This window comes from Acipenser ruthenus, chromosome 8, assembly GCF_902713425.1.
Source record: "Acipenser ruthenus chromosome 8, fAciRut3.2 maternal haplotype, whole genome shotgun sequence".
Taxonomy (NCBI): domain Eukaryota; kingdom Metazoa; phylum Chordata; class Actinopteri; order Acipenseriformes; family Acipenseridae; genus Acipenser; species Acipenser ruthenus.
In genome coordinates this window covers 247,501-263,239 of record NC_081196.1, presented here as the reverse complement: position 1 = coordinate 263,239, position 15,739 = coordinate 247,501, and the positions used below count along the sequence as shown (strand labels likewise).

Genomic DNA, 15,739 nt, shown 5'->3' with positions numbered 1-15,739 from the left:
TTTTTCACAATATATCCGAGCATCTTGTTGGCCTTTTTTATAGCTTCCCCACATTTCTGAGTCAATATAGAGTAGAAGAGAGTTTTGTTTTTTCTGTCCTCATATGAGGCTGTCATGCATGAAGGGTTCCACACACCCTTGTTTCATTGATATGATCAGCTTGGGTCTGGCAGGTTAAGCTGTTAAACTGTGTTGTTCTGAATACAGCTTGATGGAAGACGGTTATGAAACAGCCCTCTTGCTTGAGCTCTCTGATGACACACACACACAGTTAGTCTGTCAATCTTTGGGAAGATTCTTAAGCAACGGCACATGAATCACCGGATAACGCTCACAATGATGTCATTACAGGGAAGTGAAGTAAACCCAGGTAACAAGCATGGCAACCGGCTGGACCCGCATTCAAGCAATGATTGGGAATTTGACATTGTTGCGCTAAAACATTCACTTTCCAATGGGGCCACACTAAATAACATATACAGAGATCTCACATGTGTATTGTGTCAACTGGACCTTGTATTGAGCCTTTGGAATATGAATATATGTCATCATCATCATCATCATCCTTTTTCAATCCACTGCTGGATGAAGGCCTCCCCAAGATTCTTCCACACAAGCCTGTCTGCTGCGTCCCTCATCCACGCTGCTCCAGCAAGTTTCCTAATTTCATCTTATATATATATATGAGTTAAATCCAGTTTGCAGGTCATAAAACCCTTTTTCAGATGTTTCAGAGAGGGTTGGATGTTTATTCTCATTTTTCAAAGCACTGTTAAATCTCTTTATAACAGTCTTTAAAGATTTGTGGATAAGAGCCCTTTATGTCATGTCTGATTTAGAGACTGTTTTTTTTTTGTGTAACTGGTGTTTGTGTTTTCATTACATGGAGTTGGATTTAATTTTTTTTCAGTAAGGGTCTGATATTTAACATGCTGAGATGAGCTAGTCTGAGAAAGACCCTAAACTTAATCCTTAAGTTTTCTTACAGCCCATTTGAACTAATTACATAAAGCTTGAGGTTCATTAAACTTCTTAGCCTAAGACCCTTAAATATCTGTGATGGGTCTAGTGTAGAAATCAGCACAGCTCTTATAATGATTACAAGGTAAATGTGACGGGTCTAGTGTAGAAATCAGCACAGCTCTTATAATGATTACAAGGTAAATGTGACGGGTCTAGTGTAGAAATCAGCACAGCTCTTGTAATGATTACAAGGTAAATGTGACGGGTCTAGTGTAGAAATCAACACAGCTCTTATAATGATTACAAGGTAAATGTTTGTCTTTCTTTGCATGTATTTCAGTCTGCAGACTGGTACATTCAAGTGGCTGGTAAAAGTGGCCTGGTCTCTCCTCCTCTTTTAATTGGCTCACATCCTGCTCTCATAAGGAAGTTAGTTGAATAGAGAAGTCTTCAGTTTTACTGTCACAGTTGTGCCCACGGAGGATTACATTGTGTCAGCAGTGCAGCAGTGAGACACACTTCTAGGCTTTTTACTCAGATTCTAAAACACAAAACAATGTTGCAAAGGAAATCTTCAAATGTTTCGGACAAACCCAAATGCCAAAAGCCAAAGGTAAGACAGAATGACTTCCTCCTGAGTGGTAATCATTTCAGCAGTGAGACGGGTTTTATTCCATGTGGTTGACATGTATGTGAGTGTTTTTGTGTGTATTGATTTAGTTCAGTTCTGATGATGTGATTCGTTACATTGCTGTGGAGTACGGTACAGCGCTCCACTCTTATAATCACACCAGCAAGGCATTATTTGCTTGTAATACACTCGTGTAGAATGGAAAGCAGCGCATTAATGAGATGTATATTGGGTAAGACAGGATATGCAATACTACACACATCGCTCTGTATAAGGGGATCATGTGGAACAAAGTGTGAGTTAATGCTGATGTATTTAACTTAAGGATGCGTTTTACATAAGGAAACTTGAGTACTGTATTACTGGGTCAAAGAAATGAAACATAAATACAATACATATATATATCTGAAATACATAAGTCAGTGGGCTTTAATTTATCAGTTTGAATTGCTATTCACTGAACTGTTCTATAAAAAATACAGTTTGTTGAACATCAAGCTTTATTTTATTCATAAAAAATCTGAAGCAAATACTTTGTCTGACTCAGTTATCTATATAGATTGATTTAGTCTTTCTAAAGCAAAAAGCAGTTACATAGGCAATACAACGTTATTATAAGAACATAAGAGGCCATTCAGCCCATCTTGCTCGTTTGGTTGTTAGTAGCTTATTGATCCCAGAATCTCATCAAGCAGCTTCTTGAAGGATCCCAGGGTGTCAGCTTCAACAACATTACTGGGGAGTTGGTTCCAGACCCTCACAATTCTCTGTGTAAAAATGTGCCTCCTACTTTCTGTACTGAATGCCCCTTTATCTAATCTCCATTTGTGACCCCTGGTCCTTATTTCTTTTTTCAGGTCAAAAAAGTCCCTTGGGTCGACATTGTCAATACCTTTTAGGATTTTGAATGCTTGAATCAGATCACTGTGTAGTCTTCTTTGTTCAAGACTGAATAGATTCAATTATTTTAGCCTGTCTGCATACGACATGCCTTTTAAACCCAGGATAATTCTGGTCGCTCTTCTTTGCACTCTTTCTAGAGCAGCAATATCCTTTTGTAACGAGGTGACCAGAACTGAACACAATATTCTAGATGAGGTCTTACTAATGCATTGTAAAGTTTTAACATTACTTCCCTTGATTTAAATTCAACACTTCTCACAATATATCCGAGCATCTTGTTGTCGTTTTTTATAGCTTCCCCACATTGTCTAGATGAAGACATTTCTGAGTCAACATAAACTCCTAGGTCTTTTTCATAGATTCCTTCTTCAATTTCAGTATCTCCCATCTGATATTTATAATGCACATTTTTATTGCCTGCGTGCAGTACCTTACACTTTTCTTTATTAAATGTCATTTGCAATTATCCATTGTTGATGTTGCAAAAAATCCCTTTCCTAAAACCATGCTAACTGTCTCCCAGGATACTGTTACCATAGAGGTAATTTTTCATTTTGGATCTTATTATAGTTTTCATAAGTTTACATATAATAGAAGTCAGGCTTATTGGTCTAACATACCTGTAATTTTTCTTTTCATTGTTAACATTCTGAAAATTTTTACACGTATAACTTTAAAGTCTGTTTCAAAGCTCTTTTTAAAATGTCTGCTCTAGTGCACTGAGTGTGTTAGGATTGCTGCCCACATTGTCACACAGGCAGCACAGTGATACCGATCCACGCAATAGAAAAGCCAGAGCACTTGTTATGTTTTTTAATCGCTCTTCCTGCAGTGATTTAGAGGACAGATCTCAAACCCTGGTGCACTACAGCGGACATTTTGAAAAGAGCTCTGAAACAGACTTTTTTTTTATTTAGAGTGACATCATGGAAAACAGTGACAAATGGGCCATTGAAAAAAATATGTATAGTTTAATAAATAAGCAGGATTTCTGTTGGCTCCTTGTTTTGATAACATCTGAATAAACTCAAGTGAAACAGACACTGGTTTTCCAGCTCATTTAACACATCAATAGACTTGCGAGACACTGTAGATGCGCACTGCAGTGTTATCATCTTCAACAGGATGTAGTGTTTGAAAAGCAGAGGCAAGCCAGGTCAGAGGATATGGCTCAAGACTTCAACAAGTCATAACAGATCACAATACTTAGAATTGCAGCCTGCCTCCTGATCATACAGTGCAACCGCAGTACAAAAACTACAAGCCTATTAAAACACACATTCATTGGAAGCTTTCATGCATCAACAAACATAGTGGATCCCAATGGCTTTATTTCCCTTCAGCCACTGTTTAGATCATCACAACAGAGTATATAGAATGTAAAGCAGCTATGTTTCGTGTTGCTTGCACTCTGAAGATATCCATCACCTTGCTTTGCAGATTTTATCATGCAAAAGTGAGAACCACTGGCTGCCATTCACAAAGCTTTGAAGGACTGCTTTTAAAACATTATCTTAAGATATAAACAGCAATTAATTTCACAAACTGCAAACTCACTTTAATGAAGCAAAACAAAACAGTCTTGAAAGTTTTGTGAGTTGGGCTCATTGAATCCCCCTGCATGTAGACTAGCATTGCCAGCTCAAGCACAGACTGGGTGCTGGTATAGTTTTGTGAGTTGGGCTCATTGAATCTCCCTGCATGTAGACTAGCATTGCCAGCTCAAGCACAGACTGGGTGCTGGCATAGTTTTGTGAGTTGGGCTCATTTAATCTCCATGCATGTAGACTAGCATTGCCAGCTCAAGCACAGACTGGGTGCTGGTATAGTTTTGTGAGTTGGGCTCATTGAATCTCCCTGCATGTAGACTAGCATTGCCAGCTCAAGCACAGACTGGGTGCTGGTATAGTTTTGTGAGTTGGGCTCATTTAATCTCCCTGCATGTAGACTAGCATTGCCAGCTCAAGCACAGACTGGGTGCTGGTATAGTTTTGTGAGTTGGGCTAATTTAATCTCCATGCATGTAGACTAGCTTTGCCAGCTCAAGCACAGACTGGGTGCTGGTATAGTTTTGTGAGTTGGGCTCATTTAATCTCCCTGCATGTAGACTAGCATTGCCAGCTCAAGCACAGACTGGGTGCTGGTATAGGTTTGTGAGTTGGGCTCATTGAATCTCCCTGCATGTAGACTAGCATTGTCAGCTCAAGCACAGACTGAGATAGTATCTCTGAATGGATTATAATGAGCTGTGTCTTATTAGTTTATTGTCAGTGGTGAAGGCAGCCTGGGGACAGAGCAGAGACGAGCAGGTTAAATGTGTTTCCGTTTCGACCAGAGAGAGCTCCTGTTTGGTATTTAAAAGAGATTATCAGGCTATGTGCCCAATGTAATTACTTTCGGAGGGTGGCTGGCACAGTGGCATGGACAGCTTTTCGATGGATTACAGATGACTCAAATTCCCTCATGAAAATCCATCCAGATTTGCAGTGAATTGGTACATGCAACTCCAGCTGGATAACTAAGGATGTGTTGTGCCTGATTTTCCACTTTATACATTTGCTACGCGGAGTGCACACAGTGGACAATAGCGCCCAGTGTCTCTGTGCTGTGTGCTGTTGTACACGTAGACGACACCTCTACTGCATGCTGCTTGCAGTTGTGTGAATACATCTGCTCTCTACAGCACTCCCAGTCAGACAGCACAGTCACGTTGTGTGAATACATCTGCTCTCTACAGCACTCCCAGTCAGACAGCACAGCCACGTTGTGTGAATACATCTGCTCTCTACAGCACTCCCAGTCAGACAGCACAGTCACTTAGACAGAACTCATGTCATTCAACCCCTTTGTGTGGATGGATGCTTGAAGGAAGCAAGAGTAGCTATTTTACTCATCTTTCAGTTTAGTCAATACAATCACCTCAAGATTTCTCATTTATATCCTTTATATACCTGCCTGCATGGGGAGGCTGGGTGTTAGAGAGCTTGTAACCTCAGTCCAGACTGTTCGATTTCTGTAAGCAATATATACATAATGCATACATCATATTGTAAACTGGCTAATGTATGGAATTGTACAGCATCTTTTCAATAGCCTTTCTGATTTTAGGCACTCTAACTCTATAACTCATGACTCCAGAGAATCAGAAACTCGGTATCTGTTGCATAGTTCTGTGCTTCTATAAAGACTCATTCCTTTGACCAGACATTCTTAAATAAACTGTACACTACCTGTATTTGAACTTGATTTGGTGACGCGCCTGACTGTGCATTAGAGCTCTCTATGGAATTTGATGATGCTGTTGCTGTTAAACTGCATCTTATAGATTTATACAAGACGTCCAATTCCGCAGCCTTGTCTTATTGAAGTAGCAAGGAGGTCTGCAAAGTGTGAAGCTGGTCACTCTATTTTCAAAAGCAGACTGATGAGTTCTTTTTTAGATGTATTCCGGCAACAAACACACACACATATTTTTTTTAAGAACTTGAAGCTGCAGTTCCATTGCACAAACTGCAAGACGAATATACCCAAAAATACTAAAAGTGTTCATCTGTTATTGTCTCTATCTATATGTTGAGGAGACAGAAACCCGACTAAGAAAGTTACTTCATAGTCCCAACATGAATCTTCTTAGTTGTTTTTCAATCTTCAGTTATTGTATTTATTGGGTTTTTTTCAGACTGGATTAAAAAGCTCTGATAAACAGGGGTCACAGGCCCTTTGTGATTTTATAAGAATGAATATTTCTGCATTGTATCCGAGTCATCATATAAACTGTGTCTCCTCCTCTCATTGCTGTCTGTGATGCATGTTCTCACTCTGTGTCTCCTCCTCTCATTGTTGTCTGTGATGCATGTTCTCACTCTGTGTCTCCTTTCATTGCTGTCTGTGATGCATGTTCTCACTCTGTGTCTCCTCCTCTCATTGCTGTCTGTGATGCATGTTCTCACTCTGTGTCTCCTCTCATTGCTGTCTGTGATGCATGTCCTCACTCTGTGTCTCCTCCTCTCATTGCTGTCTGTGATGCATGTTCTCACACTGTGTCTCCTCTCATTGCTGTCTGTGATGCATGTTCTCACTCTGTGTCTCCTCCTCTCATTGTTGTCTGTGATGCATGTTCTCACTCTGTGTCTCCTCCTCTCATTGCTGTCTGTGATGCATGTTCTCACTCTGTGTCTCCTCCTCTCATTGCTGTCTGTGATGCATGTTCTCACTCTGTGTCTCCCCCTCTCATTGTTGTCTGTGATGCATGTTCTCACTCTGTGTCTCCTCTCATTGCTGTCTGTGATGCATGTTCTCACTCTGTGTCTCCTCCTCTCATTGCTGTCTGTGATGCATGTTCTCACTCTGTGTCTCCTCTCATTGCTGTCTGTGATGCATGTTCTCACTCTGTGTCTCCTTTCATTGCTGTCTGTGATGCATGTTCTCACTCTGCATCTCCTCTCATTGCTGTCTGTGATGCATGTTCTCACTCTGTGTCTCCCCCTCTCATTGCTGTCTGTGATGCATGTTCTCACTCGGTGTCTCCTCCTCTCATTGCTGTCTGTGATGCATGTTCTCACTCTGTGTCTCCTCTCATTGCTGTCTGTGATGCATGTTCTCACTCTGTGTCTCCTCTCATTGCTGTCTGTGATGCATGTTCTCACTCTGTGTCTCCCCCTCTCATTGTTGTCTGTGATGCATGTTCTCACTCTGTGTCTCCTCCTCTCATTGCTGTCTGTGATGCATGTTCTCACTCGGTGTCTCCTCCTCTTATTGCTGTCTGTGATGCATGTTCTCACTCTGTGTCTCCTCCTCTCATTGCTGTCTATGATGCATGTTCTCACTCTGTGTCTCCTCTCATTGCTGTCTGTGATGCATGTTCTCACTCTGTGTCTCCTCCTCTCATTGCTGTCTGTGATGCATGTTCTCACTCTGTGTCTCCTCCTCTCATTGCTGTCTGTGATGCATGTTCTCACTCTGTGTCTCCTCCTCTCATTGCTGTCTGTGATGCATGTTCTCACACTGTGTCTCCCCCTCTCATTGCTGTCTGTGATGCATGTTCTCTTACATGCTTATTATTTCTCTGCAGCGCTCCAGCAGCTTTGGGAGATTTGACGCTTTCAGACAACATTCATCAGCACAGCCTGCACCAGAAGACAACTCGGAGAGCAGTGTATGTATAGAGGGGCTCTCTCATGCGCTGCGTTTCAACAACACGTCTGCCTAACTGGACTAACTTTGATACTAGAAAAAGAGAAAGAAAGAAAAACCCTCCAGCTTGTGCACTGACTGTTTTATGAGCACATATTGGTATCTTCTCAAGTTTAATGCTTGTGGTATATAATGTCATCATAACCTACCTCAATGTGAACACAAAATAATAATGTTAGTTATTTTATGTGTAATGTATAAAATATAAGTTGTACATTTTGTAGTACACAGGAAATGTCTCTAAAATAGACACACAGAAACACACAGGGTCACAGACACACACACACGCACATGGTAATACGGACACACACACACACACACACGCACACGCATACACAGAACATATAGTAAAACAAAGTATTGCATGGATAAAATGTACTGGGACCAGGGTCAAACTGTTTATTTGAACAAAATCTGATTAAAAGAGTACACAAGCAAGAAATACATGTTTTATTTTGTTTTGTAAGCAAAATAAAGACCAGAGAAGCCTTAGAAAGTAGAAATGTAAAGCTGGTTTAAGAGATTATTGCAGCTCCTTAAACTGTTGCTTGAATCAGCTGAGTTCTGTTGTTGCACACGATCAGTGTTAATGACATTTTAAGAATGCTTTTACAATACAGAATCTAATCCAGTAATAAGAGCACGGCTTGCAGTTAACACAGTGTATTTTATTGCACTCTTGTTCAGGCTGCTGAAGGAGAGTGTGAAGCGGAGGCCTGCGATCAGAGTCACAACAAACCCTCCAGTAATACAAGCATCGGCAAGAAGATGAGGGCCATTTCTCTGACCATGCGCAGGAAGATGGGCAGAAAGTACAGCAAAGCATTCACAGAGGAAATGGTAAGATGAAGCAAAGGGCAGCTATAAGTGGAGAGAGCCGCGTGGAGCCTGGGGGTCTGGTTGCAATGTGTTATATCTGCTGCTCCTGCGCTGTGTTTAGTAACTGGGGAGAGTCACGTGGAGCCTGGGGGTCTGGGTGCAATGTGTTATATCTGCTGCTCCTGCGCTGTGTTTAGTAACTGGAGAGAGCTGCGTGGAGCCTGGGTGTCTGGGTGCAATGTGTTATATCTGCTGCTCCTGCGCTGTGTTTAGTAACTGGAGAGAGCTGCGTGGAGCCTGCGGGTCTGGGTGCAATGTATTATATCTGCTGCTCCTGCGCTGTGTTTAGTAACTGGAGAGAGCTGCGTGGAGCCTGGGGGTCTGGGTGCAATGTGTTATATCTGCTGCTCCTGCGCTGTGTTTAGTAACTGGAGAGAGCTGCGTGGAGCCTGCGGGTCTGGGTGCAATGTATTATATCTGCTGCTCCTGCGCTGTGTTTAGTAACTGGAGAGAGCTGCGTGGAGCCTGGGGGTCTGGGTGCAATGTGTTATATCTGCTGCTCCTGCGCTGTGTTTAGTAACTGGAGAGAGCCGCGTGGAGCCTGGGTGTCTGGGTGCAATGTGTTATATCTGCTGCTCCTGCGCTGTGTTTAGATACAGCCCCTCCTTCATCATTCCTGTTCTCAATTTTATATTCCTGCTGCCTGCCCGGATTTTATGAGACGGTCCCAACAGTAATGAAAAGCAATATATTCAAGACATTTATAAAAGAGATTTATTTTAAATGAAGGGTTTTCACTATTTACAGTTTCCATCGGATTTGTCCAGATTTGACAACAGCTTACATGTTAAGTTGTGTATAACTAGTTTCCACATTCTTTTTTTAATCAGCTCATTACTTACAGATTGGCATTGCCTTGTGCTTTCTGTTTACTGCTGTAGTTCCCTTTTAAGTAAAGCTCTTCAAGCAAAGACACTTGCAGTGCCTCTGTAGCGATGCAGACACAAGTACAAAAAAAGTATTACAAGTTCCAATACAAAAGTGGCTTGCTTGCCTTTGCAATGGAGGACACATGTCTTTGGGATTGCCACTTCCCATTTGTGAAATGTAGTCTGTTATCTGTTATAAATGACATTCTGTCCACAAACAGAAGGAGAGAAAAGGAGAAATAAATGTGCTTCTTGTGTAAAGAGGCATGAAGAAACTCCTTCCTCATTTCACATTCATCAGCAGAAGGGTGTGAGCAGCAGGGCCCCCATCGTTCTTCTGCATCGCTCAAGCAGCACACACACGGGTCTCTTTGTATTAAACAACAGCTCTGAGGATCTACTGTAGATTTTTTAGCCCCTTCATCATAATGTGTGTGTTTGTGGATCTGCTTGGGCTCAAACCTGTTCTTTATAAGGGAAGTCCCAAACGATGCAGCTTTTAAGATGTAAAAGGGGATTATTTCTACTTTCCAGACCCTAAAGATCTGTTAAAGTTTGTTTATCAGTTTGTTTCACTTTGTATCTGGTAAAAGGGGTCAGTCTAAAAACAAGTCTAGAGTAAGGGTGTCTGTAACCCTGCTCCAGCCCTTCAGATCCAGAGATAAGCACGATCCCTGCAGCAGATGCCCATCACTGCTGCCCTCGTCCTGCAGGTCATGCCTGCCTCGTCTGGGCACTCGGCTTATTTATAGCATGACCAGGAACCCCCTACAAGTGTGTAGTTATCGGAAAATTCCACTTTGAAAAGGTGCTTTTCTTCTCTTCTATAATACTTTATTGTATGATTCATGATTCAGATTAAACTGACTCAATCAATTTGGCACAAAATCAGAATAGTGGTTTACTGGAGGCATTTCAGACAGAGTACTGCTGTCACCTTCATCACTGTGCTTCACTATACTGTTTATATCCATTAGCACAAGTACTGTCGGCTGTTCAAATTAATTACATCTTCCCCCACAGTTAATCTTGCACCAAATGCAATTTCATCTTTCCCAACAGACCAGATAGGACAACACTAGGGCTGGGTTTTATCACCATAGCTTTGGGACTTTTTATTGAATTCAGACATGTAGCGTTTTTATGTGTGCCATTGCAAAGACTGACGGAAAGGACGGTCCAAGTGAAGGAACAGAAGTGTAAATGGAACCAGCAATAAGAGAACATCCAGTAAAGCCATCCTTCTATCTTGTAGGATGTGAACAGCAGGAATGCAAGGCTGCGTTTAGATGCATCTCTGAGCGCTAAATACTGGCCATTCTGTTTTATATGTTGCTAGGCTTTGTTTGTGTATTTCTCCAAATAGAGTTGTCTTTATCACCTGGAAACAGTACAGTCAGACACAAACAATTACTTCATTTATTAAGTCAATCCAACACTTCCACCCAGGCTTCAGTGACTCAGTCAGTAATTCTTTGAACTTGATAGGGGATTGTGTCACGGCAGTAGTAACAGGTTGTGAGCTATGAAAAGGCAATTCTATGAATTTGTGAACTTTTAACAGCAATCAAATCCCGAGATCTCAGATAATAAGTTGTTACTTCAAAAGTGTGTAAGATACTTACCGTACATGTAAGTCATTTCAAAGCATGCCACTGAAAAAGAAAATTGACTAAATTCAGCTGGTGTTCTCAAACATCCCTCCTTATCACTGCACACGTCTCTGCTCAAACATCCCTCCTTATCACTGCACACGTCTCTGCTCAAACATCCCTCCTTATCACTGCACACGTCTCTGCTCAAACATCCCTCCTTATCACTGCACACGTCTCTGCTCAAACATCCCTCCTTATCACTGCACACGTCTCTGCTCAAACATCCCTCCTTATCACTGCACACGTCTCTGCTCAAACATCCCTCCTTATCACTGCACACGTCTCTGCTCAAACATCCCTCCTTATCACTGCACACGTCTCTGCTCAAACATCCCTCCTTATCACTGCACACGTCTCTGGTCTGTGCAGACCTATGATCGGGGCTTGTCTTCCTGTACTGAACCACAGCAAAGGTTTAGTCTAAACGGGTCTCTGGCACAAACCGAGGGCCAGCAGTGTTAACACTTAGTTTAGGTTAGTTTAGTTTCTTTACTTTGTGCCCCAAGGCAGGGCCAGCACAGGATGATCTCAATAGTGCAGCACGAGAGACCGAAGTAAACCTAATATAATAACAATAACAATATTTCCAAACATTGCTATACATTCAAAATGATATGTATAATCTCCCATGTGTTTCTGGTTTTGTAAATATAACATAAAACATCAGTAAATTAGCCTAGGATTAAATGATGGTGTTTGCACCGATAGCGATTCGTTGCTAATCGATTCTGATTCTACACTGTTTTGTATCCTGATAACTCATCATCATCAAACTCAAATTCAGATGGCTTATTTAATCTTTTCAAAACGGACTTGTCATCGTAAGAGTAACTTAGAGCCGCTGTGTGTGTGGGGGGGGGGGGGGGGGGGGGTGCTGTGTTAATAACCATTGTGTTAAAATTCATTCTCATATTCATAATTCCTGTTAGAGCCGCTGTGTGTGGGGGGCGGTGCTGTGTTAATAACCATTGTGTTAAAATTCATTCTCATATTCATAATTCCTGTTAGAGCCGCTGTGTGTGGGGGGCAGTGCTGTGTTAATAACCATTGTGTTAAAATTCATTCTCATATTCATAATTCCTGTTAGAGCCGCTGTGTGTGGGGGGCGGTGCTGTGTTAATAACCATTGTGTTAAAATTCATTCTCATATTCATAATTCCTGTTAGAGCCGCTGTGTGTGGGGGGCGGTGCTGTGTTAATAACCATTGTGTTAAAATTCATTCTCATATTCATGATTCCTGTTAGAGCCGCTGTGTGTGGGGGGGCGGTGCTGTGTTAATAACCATTGTGTTAAAATTCATTCTCATATTCATAATTCCTGTTAGAGCCGCTGTGTGTGGGGGGCGGTGCTGTGTTAATAACCATTGTGTTAAAATTCATTCTCATATTCATAATTCCTGTTAGAGCCGCTGTGTGTGGGGGGGCAGTGCTGTGTTAATAACCATTGTGTTAAAATTCATTCTCATATTCATAATTCCTGTTAGAGCCGCTGTGTGTGGGGGGGCGGTGCTGTGTTAATAACCATTGTGTTAAAATTCATTCTCATATTCATAATTCCTGTTAGAGCCGCTGTGTGTGGGGGGCAGTGCTGTGTTAATAACCATTGTGTTAAAATTCATTCTCATATTCATAATTCCTGTTAGAGCCGCTGTGTGGGGGGGGGGGGGGGCAGTGCTGTGTTAATAACCATTGTGTTAAAATTCATTCTCATATTCATAATTCCTTTTAGAGCCGCTGTGTGTGGGGGGCGGTGCTTCCCGAGGGGTGTTCTCTTAGCCAGAGGTTACTGTAATTCAATACTCATATTTTTACTGTAGCTCTATGCCTTGCTGTTTGGTCCTTTTTTAAAGACAATATACAGTAAGGATAGCTGAGCCATAATTCAAATTAAATCAAATGACACACAATATGAGAATCCATTACTGCCTGAGTATCTCCCTGCCTAACTGCACAATGACACACAATATGAGAATCCATTACTGCCTGAGTATCTTCCCATACCTGTTAATTGCTTATTTTCTCAATGTCAAATATTTTGGACACTGGGCAGCAAAGGGTTGATAAAAGGAGTATTATTTAGCTTGTGTTGCTTGTGTCCCCTGTCAGGGTGAAGACACAGAGCGAGACTGCGAGACCCACGAGGGTGATCACAGGCACGGCCAGCACTCAGAGAAAGCCTCTATGAAAGCCAGCGACTCCATGGAAAGCCTGTACAGTGGCAGGAGCTCCTCCAGTAAGTGATCAAACACACATTTTGAAATGAACTGCTGGTAAAATGAATGCAAATAAAAGGATGTTTACCATATTTGGAAATGGTGTCTTTGTGTGGATAGCAGGTAAGACCCTGGGTTTTGGTTTATTTTGTGTGGATAGCAGGTAAGACCCTGGGTTTTGGTTTATTTTGTGTGTGGATAGCAGGTAAGACCCTGGGTTTTGGTTTATTTTGTGTGTTGATAGCAGGTAAGACCCTGGGTTTTGGTTTATTTTGTGTGTTGATAGCAGGTAAGACCCTGGGTTTTGGTTTATTTTGTGTGTTGATAGCAGGTAAGACCCTGGGTTTTGGTTTATTTTGTGTGGATAGCAGGTAAGACCCTGGGTTTTGGTTTATTTTGTGTGTTGATAGCAGGTAAGACCCTGGGTTTTGGTTTATTTTGTGTGTTGATAGCAGGTAAGACCCTGGGTTTTGGTTTATTTTGTGTGTTGATAGCAGGTAAGACCCTGGGTTTTGGTTTATTTTGTGTGTTGATAGCAGGTAAGACCCTGGGTTTTGGTTTATTTTGTGTGTTGATAGCAGGTAAGACCCTGGGTTTTGGTTTATTTTGTGTGTTGATAGCAGGTAAGACCCTGGGTTTTGGTTTATTTTGAACTGAATGTAACAAAACAGCCAACATTCTCTCCAAACCCTGGAGGAACAAAGTGAACATCCAACCCAGGCATACTGTAGGCACTCATATGTATAGAGTCACAGCACCACCATCCTGGTATATACAGTATGGATCAAATAAATGATTGAAATACAGTCATTTTTCATTGTTCCTTTCAGATATTTAGTAATGACTGTAGGCTGACAGGTATGTTTTTGGTTTATCTAACAAAGGGGAACTCTTAAAAGTGTTACTCAATCGCAGGCTCTGTGGTGTTGAGAATGTCGCGTGAGAACTTGCTCTGGAGATGCGGCTGTCACTTCTCTTTTCTGATGCTAAAATGTGTGAAAAGCAGCAACGCGTCTGCTGTAGCCTACAGGACCTCCAGAGAGCCCTTGATTCTCAAAGCTCATTGGTTTTAAGAGTTGCTATTGGTTTAAAGAGTGCTGAGGAATAAAACGGGTGTTTAGATTGACTGATAGGTAGCAATGGAACTCTTCCAGAACTTCTAGAACTGTTCCTTTGAACAGACTTGCAAAACAAAAAGATTCCCATGAGCATGGAGTAGTGCTCCGCGTAATGACATGTATATAATATGTGTATTGTGACTGTTATTGTCCACGGTCTATTCTTGTTGTGTGACCTCGATGAACATGCTGTGAGAGGCATTGTCCGGGGCTGGGTGGTCATTGTTCACTTTGCTGTGTCCAGGTGGGGTCACCAGTGGCTCGGATGGATCCAGTAACCGGGACAGCATTCGACTGGAAGAGGACGTGCCGTACTGTGGGCCCTTCTGTGGGAGCTGCCGAGTTCACACTGATTTCATCCCCAGCCCGTACGACAGCGACTCCCTCAAACTCAAGGTACAGGGCAGGGGCTGGACACCTCCAACCATTCACACAGGGGTCTGCCTTCTCAAAGCTCTTCACTGCACTGCAGCATGTCACAAAGGACAAACGCACACAATGCAGGGACCAGACTTCATTCAGGGGCTTCACTGAAGTACTGCCTTGCTTCTTACTCTTTTTAGTTTAATTTTTTTTCCCATTCAGAAAAAATAATTGCGCTAATGATGACTTGGAGAAAATAGCTTTGAGAATCTAGATCATATTTTTATAAGAGTCTGATGTCATTAATGGTTCTTTTGAGAATCTAGATCATAGTTTTATAGGAGTCTGATGTCATTAATGGTTCTTTTGAGAATCTAGCCCCATGATATTGAAATTGTCTTCCTCTGTTTGTATTGTTTGAAAGGAGTAGATTCCACACCAGTGATACAAAACTTAAACTGTAAATTAGGGACACCATGGAAAAAAGTTTTCATTGGTTGGATATGGGCATTGCCGTTCTAATTTAAACCAGGAAATGAAAAAAATATGGTAAACAATGGTAAATGCATAGTATAACCATGGTAGAAGCATGGCTAAACTGTAACATTTACCATGCACATTTACAATGGGAAGCTTGTATGAGTATTCTTCTCTCTCTTCTTCTTCTCCTTCTTCTCCTTCTTCTTCTCCTTCTTCTTCTTCTCCTCCTCCTTCTTCTTCTTCTCCTTCTTCTTCTTCTTTTTCTCCTTCTTCTTCTTCTTCTTCTTCCTCCTCCTCCTCTTCTTCTTCTCCTCCTCCTTCTTCTCCTTCTTCTCCTTCTTCTTCTCCTTCTTCTTCTTCTTCTTCCTCCTCCTCCTCTTCTTCTTCTCCTCCTTCTTCTTCTCCTTCTTCTTCTTCTTCTTCTTCTTCTTCTTCTTCTTCTTCTTCTTCTTCTTCTCCTCCTCCTTCTTCT

General features: G+C 41.7%; 1 protein-coding gene across 2 annotated transcripts in view; it reads left to right on the top strand.

The window, feature by feature from the left end:
• The window catches only part of LOC117405123 (SAM domain-containing protein SAMSN-1-like), a 41,525-nt gene that overhangs the window by 18,109 nt on the left and 7,677 nt on the right, over nt 1–15,739 (top strand). Inside the window, exons 1-5 of one of the 2 annotated variants that reach the window (XM_059027917.1) lie at nt 1,046–1,576; nt 7,569–7,652; nt 8,378–8,530; nt 13,200–13,326; nt 14,669–14,820. In XM_059027917.1, the coding sequence (XP_058883900.1) occupies nt 1,520–1,576; nt 7,569–7,652; nt 8,378–8,530; nt 13,200–13,326; nt 14,669–14,820 (573 nt within the window). In that variant the 5' untranslated portion in view covers nt 1,046–1,519. Of the gene's footprint in view, nt 1–1,045; nt 1,577–7,568; nt 7,653–8,377; nt 8,531–13,199; nt 13,327–14,668; nt 14,821–15,739 lie in introns of those variants that run through there. The other variant, XM_059027916.1, reaches the window with a different exon arrangement.